Source organism: Dipteris shenzhenensis, chromosome 20 (genome assembly GCF_047967505.1).
Source record: "Dipteris shenzhenensis isolate YYH24624 ecotype China chromosome 20, Dip_SZ_1.0, whole genome shotgun sequence".
NCBI classification, from domain to species: domain Eukaryota; kingdom Viridiplantae; phylum Streptophyta; class Polypodiopsida; order Gleicheniales; family Dipteridaceae; genus Dipteris; species Dipteris shenzhenensis.
The window spans coordinates 36,651,705-36,666,933 of record NC_141615.1 but is presented as its reverse complement, the minus strand read 5'-3'; the positions used below and the strand labels follow the sequence as shown (position 1 = coordinate 36,666,933).

At 44.6% G+C, this 15,229-nt stretch overlaps 1 protein-coding gene across 1 annotated transcript; it reads left to right on the top strand.

The window, feature by feature from the left end:
- The first annotated feature begins 450 nt into the window (after positions 1-450).
- Positions 451-15,000, top strand: LOC147889601 (uncharacterized). The gene is made up of 6 exons (XM_087391279.1): positions 451-652; positions 743-796; positions 879-1,289; positions 1,370-1,491; positions 1,689-1,866; positions 14,888-15,000. Exons 1-6 carry the CDS (start codon positions 451-453, stop codon positions 14,998-15,000), a joined length of 1,080 nt encoding a protein of 359 aa, XP_087247405.1.
- The last annotated feature ends 229 nt before the right edge of the window (positions 15,001-15,229 follow it).

The following is a 15,229-nucleotide window of genomic DNA, read 5'->3' as shown; positions in this document are numbered from 1 at the left end:
GGTTGATACCTTATGCAAGAGTGAGAGGACTTCGTGATGATGTATCTTCACTCAAAAGTACATTTCAAGTGGAGGGCTATCTCCCAGAGAAAGGGTCTTTCATTGTATCTGTCTGCAAGAGTGATGGAGAGGAGATAGTTGTGACAGATGATATGAGGAAGAGTTGGTCTCCCACCTGGAGAGAGGTGGATGGGGAGTTTGAGAAAGATGTGATGTCTATAGGTATGTTATCAATTCATTTGAAGGTTCATTTTTCATTTGTCTATGTTTGTGCTGTTGATTCATGTAATTACACAATTTTTTGATGGTTTGGGACATCCATTTTTTTTTTGTTTCTTGGTTGATAGATATCTCTCCCACTTGGCAATAGAGAAAAGGATCTCTGACATTCCAAATTTGTGTAAGAGTTGGGTGGAGATTGGTCATGTTGCATGCATGTATCCACCGGGCATGCACCATCTCTCTCAATGGGAATTAGCACATTGTCCCTGGTGGATAGATTTCCCTAAAGGACAAGTACTGGTGCGAGAAAGAGACTTGTACAATACTTATGCTTCACAAAAAGCCAATGAAGCAAGTAAGGACAAAGTGGAGGGAAGCTCAAGGAGAGATAAGAAAGACAAAGAGAAACAAGAACATCCTACAGAAAAAGGTAAGGAAGATACAATATGATTGTTTGTTGATGTTGTCTTCAATTCGTTTTGACATTGCATTAATAAGTTTATGATTGTTCTCTTTCTAGATGAGGGACCATCTAGTCCTATGCGGCATGAAATGGATCACATAGAGAGTGCAGGTAAGGGTGTTGTTGTGTTCTGCATATGTAGTTGTTCCTTTAACACTACTTTTACTTGTAATTGATTTGCTTTTGCATATAGGTGGAGAATTAATCTCGGGACTTGTGAAGCAATACGTGTTCCATCGATCACAGTCACCTGACATTTCCTTGGCCCGTGGCATCACACCTTTGTTTGCTTGTACAGTTGGAGATTACATTGCAATGGGCAAAGACTTTGCTGACTCTAAAAGAAATGATAAGTATGCTATTTTGCATGAGTTTTTTATTACAGTGGCTAGTCGAGATCAGGACTACAAGAGGATGGGTAAGAAGGTGAAGTGGGCTTCAGATTTTATATTGCTCGATTTTCCATCTGGCTATCCACTTGATGAGAGAGGATCCACTCCTACTTGGAATGTCTTGCTCGAGGACCATGTGCGGCATGGGCTTGCAGTTGCATCAGCTTCTTTGTCTGATAGTGGTTGGTTGGCATGCATATGTCCTTTGGCAGGTAAGGCACAATACCACAATTGACATTTCACATTTTGTGTTTCCATTCTACTAGTTTTAAATAAAATTAATTGCTTGCAGGACAATGTATTGGTTGGATGGAACGGTTTGCATATGTCCAGGGCTTGGAGGTTGTCAGACGTGTGATCATTCATGACAAGTTTCCATATGGATTTTGTAGAGAACATGATAAAAGTGTTAAGGTAAGCTACCATTCCATGCATTCTATGTTTGCATTCCATGATAAAAGTGTCTTTGACAAATGTCTCCTCGTTAGTTCTAAGCATGATATGTTTGGAAGGATAAGTCCTATGCATGCTATGTTTGCCATCTTTCATGCTATAATGCTTGCTAGTTGAAGTCAATATACTATACATGTTTTTCTCCATGTGGTTTCTAGATGCAATCTTCAGTATTAGCTCTAATACGTAGAGCAAAGAAGAATCCAACAGTTTTTTGGGAGGAGAGCTTTCCACTTTTCCAACAGCTTTTGATTGATCCACGTGAAGATGTCTGGACTCATCACATACCTCCCTCTTCAAGGACAATCGTGCCGATGTCTTCTCAGCTAGCACGAGGTGGACTAGAGAGGAGTAGTTTTTTTCTAGGTTGCATTATGTCTCTTCTCTATGTTCCTGGAGGGCTGGTTCTAGAGATGGGTTGTGGTACAGCCCCTCTTATGCGTGCTTGTCAGGCCATTGGCAGGCCTTGTTTTTCATTTGATTCAGACAACGGTATTGTGGCTAGCATTGTTGAGCCACTTGTGGCAGATCATTCTGGAAAACGGATCAGGTCAGAGCATGATGGAGAGGGGGAAGAAGAGAGAGTGGAACCTGTCACAAACCCCTTTGATGAGTAGTATGCTACTGGCCCTGAGTTTTTTTGTTATATATTTTGAATGCTAAAATTGAGGACTTTGAAAGTGTTATTTAGCATCTTTATAATATGGTAGATAGTGAAGATTTACGGGTGCCTTTGAATCAAGAAAGTACAAATTTTGATGCTTTGGATAGTGTTTGTAAGGCCTTGATCTAGCAATTGATTTTTTCTGCTTTTTGTTGGTAGCGAATTGTCTTTTGTATAACACATAAGGATGGCAAGTTCTTCTTATTGGAAATTATTTTCATTGTTCCACTTTGACTTACTTTCCTTTGAAATGTATGTTTTGTTGTAGTTTGTTACCATGCTATGCAGAAAAAATGGCAAGATTCATGACAGCCGACAAGAGATATGATGAGTGCCAATTAGATAAACCACATGCGCGCAACTACTTTCTTGATGATGAATGTCAGGGGGATTAGAATATGGTTTAAAACACCATTTTGTTCATAGACTGATAATTGTTGTGGTGAACCATGGACACATTTGGAAAGTTTTGGTCTAGGGCATTTTGCAGGTAAAGTGGTATTTCAATAGTCATCTATATTATGAGTTTGGTAATTAGTTTATGTTCTTCAAGTGAAAGATAGGGTGGATTGTAAGTCTGATTATTGGTATGCTTATTATGACAACATCTTGCTATAGTAAGTTTGGTTTCAAATTTGTTCTCATCAGAGGAATTGTAAAAAAACTCGCTCGCTTCATTGGGCCCGCTCGCTTTTTCTCGCTCGCTCTATTGACTACCTCATGTGCTACTCCTCAGGATCAGCTCTCATGCCAATAGTTGCAAGTATGCTCTCGTGATCTGCCACTGCAAGGCGCCATCGTGGAGTGGACGTCGCCTTGCGAGTGCGAACACGACTCAAAGTAATCTTGATCCCAACAACAAGATGAGAATACATGTATGCCTCCCGATCCGCCATGTACTTTTGGAACTCAATATAGCGACCACGCCTCTGTATCTGTTGAAAATAGTGGCCACCTACGATCATGCTATGAGCATTGAAGTGCATCCCATGCCCATCCACTGTATCCTCATTCAGCACACTCTTCAGCATAGAGCATCGCAACAAGTAATAATCCACACCCTCCTCATTGCCCTCCGAAGCAATAACCGCGAAGATATCACCAATACGCAAAATATCTGTAAGCTGGTCATAATCTCTAGAGGAACTGAATCCTGCATCCTGATCATCATGTATCTCCTCCCAAGGCTGGAAGGGAGAAAGCACTCGCTGTACCCATGGATCGGCCCATGGTATCATGGAGCACCCTCCCCAATCATCATCAATGCATGCAGAGCAAAAACATGCAAACCGTCGAGAAAAGATCTCGGGGTGAGACTCACCTATGCTCCTGATGGAATGGAAATCAAGAGTGCAGGCACAGAACGACAATCAAAAGGCCTCGACCAATCAAGACTCCCAATGTCCACGCACCAAAAATACCGGCTCACCACCCTATCGTCACGCGACTGAAACGAGGACGTAGCACTAGTGGATAAGTGTTGGCTGCACCACCGCACCACATCATGTGCATCCTTGAAGCGATCGGCACTGTGACGCAACTGGTATCGATGCAAAGCACGCTTCACGCAAGCACCTGCACCATCGTGCTCTCCCTTACCGTGCCCTGTCTCGAAGTAGCTCCATGTGATCGGAATGCCTGTCTCACGGTGCCATATGCAGAACCAATAAAACTGTCTAGCGGATTTGAACTGACCACCGCAACCGTCTGACCAGATCCAGCGCCGCTGCCATGTGACACCATGATCCCTCAAGAAACTGTCATGCAAAGTGAAGCAATGCTGCACAAAATGGGCATCATGCGATCGATCATCACTAATGTAGAAGTGATACTCTCGCACAATGATGCGTGAGTCCATGGTGCTATCAATGCCATCCACATGAGCCTATGCATGACGATAGCTAATGTGCACAAATATAGCAACCTGCAATATGGCATTGAAAAAAAAATATGACTATTGAAATAATTCAATATAATGAGGCGGGGAAAAAATCAATACTCAATCACACGTCACCTGTTCGGAGAAATAATACTCCGATTGGATCTCATGCTGTGGTGCAAAGGTGTAATTCTCCGCAAAGTCCACCACTGAGACAACCACCCCTATAGGAAATGTCCTCAAACATGCACAAAACTGACGATCCTCCCATTTCGCAGTGTGCGAGTGGCGTATGTAGCGGTACAGCTTCCCTCGAAAACAGTCAATGAATACAACACGTGGTGTCTCCTTCCCCACAAGCTGCAACCTCCTCGACTGTGCACCACCATCTAATGTCAAGGTATAGTACTCATACTACTGCCAATGAACCATCTGCACATCACAAGTATCTAGTGCAACTCGTGGCACTCTAGCAAAGTCACCACACAAAGTACACGTGCCTTCCACACAATCATGTTGAGATATCAAGCTCTATCCCCGACATATCTCCTGGATGACTATCATTTATGTCACCGTCTATGTTAGTTGTACTCGTGGTGTAGTTAGACTACCACGTATGTTTTGGTTTGGGTTCACATATGAACCACGTATTCTAGGTTTTGACATATAGGGTATTTCCCTCTTCTATTGTTGTTGTGTGCAAAAGTGAAGAAAGGCTTCATCCTCCAACCTTGTGTCCTCTCTCTTTTGTGTGTTGTGAAGAAAGCTGAACTTGAGTCTCCTATCTCTCTCCCTCTTTCTTTACATGGTATCAGAGCCTTGTTCGTGGTAAGGAGCTCAAGAAAGCTAGCCAAGTTTCTGGTGTCCTGGTAAGAGGACCAGTGTAGCTTTCCTATTTCGAGTTTGGGAGCAAATCTCTGCAGGTAGCACAGCCAAAAGTGCAGGAGTGCACTGCTTCAGATTGAGAGGCCCTTCGCGGTGCGGCGAGAGCGCATTATATGCTGCGGGAAAGGGCGAAGCCCTAGGTGACTTTACTTTTCTGATTTGAGGCCGTTTCGGGGCCCGTTTTGAAGGCGGAAGTTCTTCCCAGGCACTCAGAAAAAGGCCCTGTTTTTGCTGTGCGATCACCGCGCGGCTAGTCGGTGGAAAGGTGCCATAGAAATTGCATCGTATGCCTATGTGCAGAGATATTGGGAGTTGCAGATTCATGCCTGTTGCCTGTTGATGCAAAATCGTCACGAGGAAGTGACTGTGTGGTGAAATACCACTTTCGTGAGTGTTGCAGATCTGCCCCTGTGAGGCTTTTCGCAGAAGTTTTGCTATTTGCCCTTGTGAGGCATTTGCTGTGTTTACAGGTTGCTGTTGCAATTCGTGATTTGTAAAATGTCTGAGAATCTGTCTACCATTGTCAGTGAGAAGCTTGACAAGAACAACTTCCAAGCATGGAAGTTCAGGATGACAAACTTTCTTATGGGAAAGGGAGTTTGGGATTACATCAGTGGTGAAACTGCAGAACCAGTTTTGGGTACTACTCCCACTCCTGCTGAATTGAAGGCCTTTAAGGAATGGCATGAAAAAGCCAGAAAATGCTTGTATTGGCTATTTGTTAGCATTTCAGATTCTATGATTGTGCATATACAGGATCTAGAGACACCTAAGGAAGCATGGGATACATTGGTGAAGCTGTATAGCACAAATACCAAAGCACGAAAGATGCAGCTAAAGCAGGAGTTGCACAATGTGCAAAGGAAAAATCTGAATATAAATGAGTATTCCTTGAAGGTGAAAGGCCTTGCAGATTCTCTTGCCTCCATTGGAGCACCTGTTGATGATGAGGACTTAGTGTCCGTGACCTTGAATGGTCTTGGGAAAGATTATGCACAATTTCGGACATCCATTGGAGTCCGTGAAACATTTCCTGATTTTCAGGAACTTATTGCTCTCTTGCTGAGTGAAGAGCAAAGGAATGGTGGTTCAGCCACCTCAACTTCTCAAGAGACTGCTTTCTACTCGAATATAGGTAGAGGCAAGGGTAGAGGAAGAGGCCGTTCTGGTGGCCGTGCAGGAAATCAGAACCAACAGCAACAACAAGAAAACCAGTCCTATGGAGGAGGACGTGGTAGTTCTAGAGGCAGGGGGAGCCAAAGAGGCCGTGGTTCATGGCAAAGGAACCAGCAAGTAAATAGCAGCACAGAATGCTATTATTGTGGAAAGCCTGGACACAAGGAGAATACATGCTATAAAAAGCAGAATGACATCAAAAGTGGAAAGTTGCAGCAAAGCAACTATGCATCATCAAGTGGGCATGGTGACGACAGAAATGAGCACCTTTTTGTGATGCAGCATATGGTTAACTCCATGTCAGGAGATGCTGCAGCTTGCAATGATGTTTGGTATGTTGATTCAGGTGCCTCTAACCACATGACCAGTCATGGTGAGTGGTTTCATGATGTCAGAAATTTGGATAAGCCAGGTTATGTTGAAACAGGTGATGATACTGCGCACCCAATTACGCAGGTTGGTAAAGTGCCATTGGCTATGCAGGATGGCAAAACAAAGTACTTGGCAGATGTACTTCATGTTCCAAAAATCACTAAGAACCTGGTTTCAGTTGGCCAGATGGTTGAGCAAGGTCTGCAGGTTAGATTTAACCCTGATGGATGCTTCGTTGAGGACTTGAAAAATAAATGCCGCTTGGTTGCGAAAGGCAACAAAAATGGAAGAATGTTCACCTTGGATGCTAATATGCCTGAGGTGAAAGCTGCTATGTTTGCGCATGGGAGAGGTGTCATTGCAGATATTGAGATATGGCACAAGCGCATTGGGCACGTGAATATACAAAGGCTGAAATCTATGCAAACGAAAAACATTGTTGCAGGTTTGCCTAAATTCAGAGTTGAGGGAATGCAAAAGGTATGTGAAGCATGCCAAATGGGTAAGCAGGCCAGACATGCATTTCCCAAAAATGCTAAGGTGAGCAGAAGACCTTTGGAAGTGATCCATTCAGATGTTTGGACAACCAAAGCTGCTTCTATTGGTGGATGCCATTATTATGTGACGTTTATTGATGACTACACTAGGAAGGTGTGGATTTATTTTATGAAGCACAAAAGTGAAGTGTTCAGCCATTTCAAGGCTTTTAAGGCCATGGTTGAAAAAGAGAAAGGTGTGCATATTAAAGTGCTAAGATCTGATGGAGGGGGAGAGTACTTTTCAGAAGAATTTTGTGAATATCTGAAAGAACAGGGAATTCAAAGGAAGTACTCATGCAGGTCTACCCCTCAGCAGAATGGGGTTGCAGAAAGGAAGAACAGGCATATTGCAGAAGTAGGACGGGCGATCCTAAATGAGAAAAACATGCCTGATTATTTTTGGGCTGAAGCAGTAGCAACTGCTGTTTATATTATGAACAGAACCCCCACTGCAGCTGTCCATGGTATGACGCCTGAAGAAATGTATACAGGCCAAAAACCAGATATTTCTCACTTGAAGGTATTTGGTTGCATAGCTTATGTTCATGTTCCTGATGAGAAGAGAACAAAGCTGGATCCAAAGGCAGAAAAATGCATCTTTATTGGATATGCTCAGCACCAGAAAGGGTATCGCTGTTATAACCCTTCCACCCGCAAAATGCAAGTGAGCAGAGATGTTGTTTTTGATGAAATGAGCAGCTGGTATGCACCAACTGTTATGGTAGGAGATGCAGATGCAGGAAATGGGAATGCTGCAATAAATGCAGAGCAGCAATCTCAAGCCTTGAGTGGACCCAGAGAGTCCTCTACTAGTGGATCTAATGCATGGACAGGGAGATAGAGATCTAGTGAATCGTCACATGGCAGTCCTGATAGTGTTGTGCAGGTATCACATAAGGGAAAAGAAAAAGTGGACCATGCTCCAGTGTTTGATGTGTCTGCTGGTAGCTCTCATGTTGATGGAGAGTCAAGTGGCTCTGAAATGAGCCTTGATGAGGAACTTGGGATTCCTTCTGTTGTTACACCTGGTGCAAGGAAAAGCAGGCATGATTTAAAGACTCCTGCAACTGATCCAGTTGTACGGAGGTCCACTCGTATTAAGTATCCAGTTGACAGGCTGAGATATGATGGGTATACAGCACATCGTGCTATGCTTATATGGTCAAGGTTATAGAGGAGCCAGAGCCCACATGTTTTGAGGATGCAGCAGGGCATAAAAATTGGGAAGCAGCTATGGATGAAGAGATGGCTGCCTTGGATGCAAACCACACTTGGGATTTGATGCCTTTGCCTCATGATAAGAAGGCTATTGGCTGCAAGTGGGTTTACAAAGTAAAGCACAATGCTGATGGGTCTGTTAGCAGGTACAAGGCAAGATTGGTTGCCAAAGGTTTTGCACAGACATATGGAATTGACTATGAGGAAACTTTCAGCCCAGTTGCAAGGATGGCAACCGTGAGAGCAGTAATTGCTATGGCTGCTGCAAAGGGATGGTCTTTGCATCAAATGGATGTGAAAAATGCCTTCTTGCATGGTGACTTGCAGGAAGAGGTTTATATGATGCAGCCAGAAGGTTATGAGGATAAAGCACACCCCGATTTTGTATGCAGGTTGCGCAAAGCCTTGTATGGCTTAAAATAGGCGCCGAGGGCATGGTCAGACAAGATAGGGCAATATCTTGTCACTATTGGATTTCAGATTTCCAATTCAGATTTTTCACTTTATGTGAAAAGGACAAACAGAGGGATTGTGCTTATAGTCATCTATGTTGATGACTTGATTATTACAGGTGATAGTGATGCAGACATTAATGAAGTGAAGCTGCTGTTGAAGCAGAAATTTGAGATGAAGGATTTGGGAGAGCTACGTTACTTCTTGGGCATTGAGGTTATTAGATCCCCGAGTGGGATATGGCTGTTGCAAAGGCAATACGGTTTGGACATGCTGTCCAAATATGGGATGACAAGCTGTAAGCCTATCTCTGTTCCATTGGAGCAGAATGTGAAGCTCAATGCAGAGTCAGGTGAGCTTCTTGAAGATATTACTATGTACAGGCGCATAGTAGGTAGCTTGATTTACATGACTATAACCCGACCAGATTTGAGCTATGCTGTGGGGCTGGTGAGTCAGTTTATGCAGGCACCGAGGAAGCCACATTTGGATGCGGCTAGGCGCATACTGCGGTATGTGAAGTCCACATTGCATTATGGACTGTTTTATGAAGCTGGGTGTGCATTACAGGTACATGGATACACAGATGCTGACTGGGCTGGTAGTGTCTCAGACAGGAGATCTACTAGTGGTTTTATGTTTTCCCTTGGGAGTGGTGCCATCAGTTGGAGCAGCAAGAAGCAGCCAACAGTTGCCTTGTCGAGCACAGAGGCAGAGTACAGGGGTGCAGCAATGGCTGCATGTGAGGTAGCTTGGTTACGGAAGCTACTTGCAGATATGGGACAGTCAGTTCATGCAGCAGTTGTCATTCATTGTGACAACATTAGCAGCATCATGCTTGCTAATAACCCAGTTTATCATGCTAGAACGAAGCACATTGAGGTGCATTATCACTTTGTGAGAGAGAAGGTTCTAGCTGGTGAGATTGATCTTGTCTATGTCAGCACTGAGGAGCAGGTGGCTGATATCTTTACGAAGGCATTGGGTACCGAGAAGCTTCGCAGATTTAGGAGCTTGCTTGGTGTACGTGAGATGGATTTGAGCTTGAGGGGGAGTGTTGAGATATCAAGCTCTATCCCCGACATATCTCCTGGATGACTATCATTTATGTCACCGTCTATGTTAGTTGTACTCGTGGTGTAGTTAGACTACCACGTATGTTTTGGTTTGGGTTCACATATGAACCACGTATTCTAGGTTTTGACATATAGGGTATTTCCCTCTTCTATTGTATTGTTGTTGTGTGCAAAAGTGAAGAAAGGCTTCACCCTCCAACCTTGTGTCCTCTCTCTTTTGTGTGTTGTGAAGAAAGCTAAACTTGAGTCTCCTATCTCTCTCCCTCTTTCTTTACAAATCAAGGGAGTGGAATAAAGCATCACCATCTTGTGTACACAATATGGAATGAATGAAGTCGCGAGGGATAGTAGGAACCACTCCCCTATGACCATCAAGGGAACGGAATACGTTATACATCAATCCAAAATCCACATGGTAGCGACAACAGCATGTGTCACGCTCCTGAGAGCATCGCACAAACCATGGCCTGCATCGCTCAAATGACCTCTGCCCAATCTTGAACTCCGGGTGCGCCTCTACAAACTGAGTGTACAACTCAGTCTGGGTACACTCTGGGTACACTCCAAAAAACATGCACCATGCTCAATGTACACACAGCGTGACACCCTCTTCCGCAATGCCTTCTTGAACACTGGGGATGCTCTGCAATGCTCCTCCCAAAACTGTTGTATGAAGGACCTAGTGGAATCATCCAACAATCGATCGCTGCGAGGTGCACGACCACTCGAAGCCCAAAGAGCATCAGTCTCACTATCCTCTAGACTCTGCCTCCTAATGATGCCTGCTCGCAATGTGCGCGGTGCAATCTGAAGAAGACGTGAAGCGGTATGCACATGGCCTATCATATGAGGTCTACTAATGGCAGCCACAATAGCACGACGTGCTGCCAAGGCATCACTGGAGTTCCTATGCTTAATAGAAGCATAGGAACGTCGAACACTGCTAAGGACCTCGCTAGATACAACCCTATCTCTACGTGCACCAAGACCAGCAAGCCTCCTACACTCTACCAAGTCAGGGTGATCAATCAGGGACGTAAGAAGAGAAGATTGCGAAGCTGGCGTGAGGTCACAAAAAAAAGACTGCACAATCTTGCTAGTACGACGACGGATAGTGGAGAAGTTTGTGATTCCACACCCACACCGCACACTGTGTGAGCTCCTGGGCATTATTTCTGCTGCGTGTACCCACGTCGTGAAGCAACACTGCTGTTGCAAGGTGGGGCAAGGGGATCAATGGGAGATGGTAGGGTGGACGGGGGAAGGGAGGCGCCAAGCGGAGCGGGGGGAGGGGGAGGGGGAGGGGGAGGGGGGAGGGTGGAGGGGGAAGAGGTAGAGGTGGAGGCCAAAATGTAGGTGGCTAGGGGAAGGGTGGTGGAGGCTAGAGGTAGGGGAGTGGATGAGCATGGGGGGACAATGGAGGTGGGGGTGGGGGTGGAGGTGGGATGTAGAGGTAGAGCTGGAGGTGGATCAGTGGTGGCAGCGCGAGCTCGAGCTCTAGAGGCTCTCTTGCGCTCACGAGCCTTCCGCTTGCGCTCCTCGTCAATGAGATTTGGGGGGGGGTTCCTACATCTTTCACGTCTACTAGCTCTACGGCTTTGAGAACCCATTCTCAATGAAAGTAGGATGGAAGGTGTGACAAAGTGATGAGGAGGCAAGAATGGCTAAGAATGGGTGAAATGAACCAAAACGTGGTGTCTTATAGAGAGCCCCAACTCATCCACTAGATTTTGCTCTTCATTATTATTGGTGGAGAGGTGCTAAGATTGATACTAATTGGCTTAGTTTTGGTGGAGAGGTCTGCTATGCCCAGAGCCGCGATCAGACCTTATACCTCGATCGAGGTATTTAGTGCATTGCGCATGTATGTGTGAACCTCGATCGAGGTATCCCTAGGTGTCCTCGGTCACATACCTCGAACGAGGTATTGTATGCCTCACCCAGCATATGTACCTCGATCGAGGTATTGTATGCATCGCACATCGTCATGTGTATACATCTGGCTGATGTGGCACCATGCATGGTCATGATGTGATATAATAGTCTCTTCCTGCATGGTCATGATGTGGTACTGGGCATGATGTGGCATGATGAGTTGGCATTCATGAGGTGGTAGATTGACATGGCAAATTGAGGTGGAGGGATTGGTGACGTGGCAAGGTTGAGGAGGTATGCCAAGGTGGCATCGTGTGATCACATGGATGATGATGTGGAATGATGAGGTGGCACATGTGGCAGCACGTGTGGCAATGTAAGGTGACATGGCAAGGAATGATGTCACATCTGCTTGATGAGATGGCACCACGTGGTCTAACAACGTGGCATGGTTTTGATGACTCAGCCTTCCACATGGGCAGCATGCAGACTCCAAAGGCTTGCCACTAGGATCGGTGATGCTCCTAGCCTACCTCACCAAGCCTAATACCAAGCCTACCTTGTCTTGGTATTAGGCTTGGGTGGCCCTTTTTCCCCCACAAAAGGGAGATTTAATTGTTGGAGGCCATATCGTACGTTTCCCTTACTCAAATTTAACCAAAATTTTTTCCTCTTATTCATCATGCAGAGGACTAAAAATATTGACATTTTTGAAATGTTTGGTTATGTTTGAGAATTACTAGATTTATTTTTAATATTCTTTGTTGATTCTCTAAGGAGTAAAAGTAAAAATTAAACTTCAATCTTCCTAAATCTAACCGTTGGATTTGGGATTTGATGATTCAACCACACACCCTTATGTGCCTACTAACCTTCCACTAAATTCGATTTGCTTAATTATTCAAAATACTAAAAAAATGTGGTGTGCTACTAAAATGCATGTATTTTATGACTTTATTTATTATAAATAATTATTTATAATTAGATAAATCATTCAAAAAATTACCAATAAATCAAGTTAAGCTCTACATAATGCAAAGAGACCACTTACAAAGTTTCAATAACATTTAATCTAAAATGAATGAGAAATTTAGAATTTTATATGACACTCTTTGTTCATGACAAACGTGTGACCACCCTGGAACCATGCCGTGTGACACAAAGAAATCTTTTGTGTGTGCATGAAATTTTCGATCAGACTATACGATTGTGTGCACAATAGCAAGTGTGATGTTGTGTCAGAAGACTTCAAAGACTAGATCCATACGGAAGTAGGTGAGATTTGCATTTTTGTGTGCTAAAAAGCTTGTTTTTCCACCTCCTTAGGATTGGGGAGTGAACAAAAAGTGGACACCCTTAGCTTGCTACCACCCCTAATGCCACTGCCTCTAGAAATGTGTATCTTAACACACACACACACAAAACCATAGCTAGAGAGAGAGAGAGAGAGAGAGAGAGAGAGAGAGAGAGAGGGGTTCAGTTTTTCCCTCTTAGCATCTATCCTAAGATTTTTTTGCCCTTTCTTCATCACCATCGCTATTTAGCCTCCTTGGCTCCCTCCTTTCTTGCATTCCCCTGCAATCTACACACACACGTGCACACACACACACACACACACACACACAATTGATTAGATATACATATAGCTTGTAAGGATTATAAACGTTATGTTTTTATATTTGTGTGTGAATGTGAGCGCCATGCAAGATTTGTGAATGCGAGAGAGAGAGAGAGAGAGATAGAGAGAGGGGGGGGCAAGGGGTTTATCAAATGACTAATGCCACTACCTCTGGAAATGTGTATCTCAACACACACACACACAAAACCATAGCTAGAGAGAGAGAGAGAGAGAGAGAGAGAGAGAGAGAGAGAGAGAGAGAGGGGGGGGGGGGGGGGGGGAGGGTTTATCAAATGACTAATGACACTATCTCTCGAAATGCACATCTCAACACACACAAAAAAAAAAAAACCCGTAGCTAGAAGTGTTAACACATACACACACATAATCTCTCTCTCTCTCTTTCTAAAAATGGCACGTACACTTCTATGCATGCTATAGATAGAGGCTAGAGGCACAAAAATACAAAACTTCAAATTCCAGTATCTCCCAAAATGCATGCAAGATTGGCGCCAGCATGTACCCTAACTTAAGGAATATGCTAAAATTAGCTAATTAGTTGAAGGGAAAGGAGGGTGTAGCATATGTGTCTACATGGAAGGTTGCATGATGGCAATTGATTGACCTATAGTAGCGTGCACACTACCTCTTTTCCTTCAGGAAAATCTCTCCTTGCTTGGTCAAATCTACCTTCTTTCGTTCCTCCATTATCTTCATTTTCTTTCATCTCCTTCCTTAGATATTCATGCCCTTTCATCTTCCCCTAGCTTCGATCGACCCCTACACCTCTCTTTCTCTCTCTTTCTCAAAACCACATACAAAAATTCTATAAAAAGCCCCCCCCCCACCTCTCTCTCCCTCTCTCACAAAAATACAAAAGCACACACACATACACACACACTCTCTCTCTCTCTCTCTCACACACACACATATAATCTCTCTCTCTCTCTCTCTCTCTCTCTCTCTACTGCATGTGCTTAAAAACCCTCTTGAGGGATGATCCAATGCAAGAGAAAGATAAGTGGAAGAAGGGGGGGGGGGGAGAGAGAGAGAGAGAGAGAGAGATTGCAACACGTCCACTATCTCCCGGAATGCAAAATAAGCCCACTTAGCAGACCGATCAACTGAAAGTAAACCATAGCAAACCGACCTGGCAATACAAATGGCTGTTGAAGGAATCATCCACCAAGACGTGGAGCTGAGGACGTCTACTTCAAGTCTGCACACAGGAGTAGAGGATGTTTGCTAGAGCCTGGTGTACACGAGCTGAGGACGTGAAGTCCTTAGAGCTGGCTGCTGGTCGATGGAGCTAGCTTTACACTGCTGGAGGTCGAGATATGGAGCGGATCGAGGTCGCACAGGCAGGAGCTACTGGTAGCTTGGAATGGCCGCTATATTTCTATGCATGCAATAGATAGAGGGTAGAGGTACAAAAGTGTGTGCTTTTCTACCTAGGCAAGAGAAAGGCTGCACAAGCAAGAGCTGCTAGAGAACGCGGCTGGGCATTTGGATGAGCAGTTGGAAAGGCTAAAGCTGGACAGATGAACAACTAGAGAGTTTGAATATGGTGTTGGAGGTGGCGACAAAGATGGAGAGCAACAGAGCAAGCTGGAGGTGGTGATCGAGCTGGAGAAGCAATGGGATGGCGCTGGACGGATGAACAGCTAGAGGTGGCAATCGATATGGAGAAGCAACGGGAAGCTGGGGAGGCCTAAGATGGAGCTGGACGGATGAACAGTTGGAGAGGCCGAAGATGGAGTTACTCAGCAGGAGGAGGCTACGCAATGTGGCATGATGGAGGTTGGAGAAGGTGATGGACATTGGAGGAGACGAGAGGTGCAGATGGAGTTCGCACGACTTCGTATGGAGGCTACAAGAGACGGGATGAGGCTGCTCAACGGGAGGAGGCTACTCAACAGGAGGCGATGGAGGAGCCTTCTCACC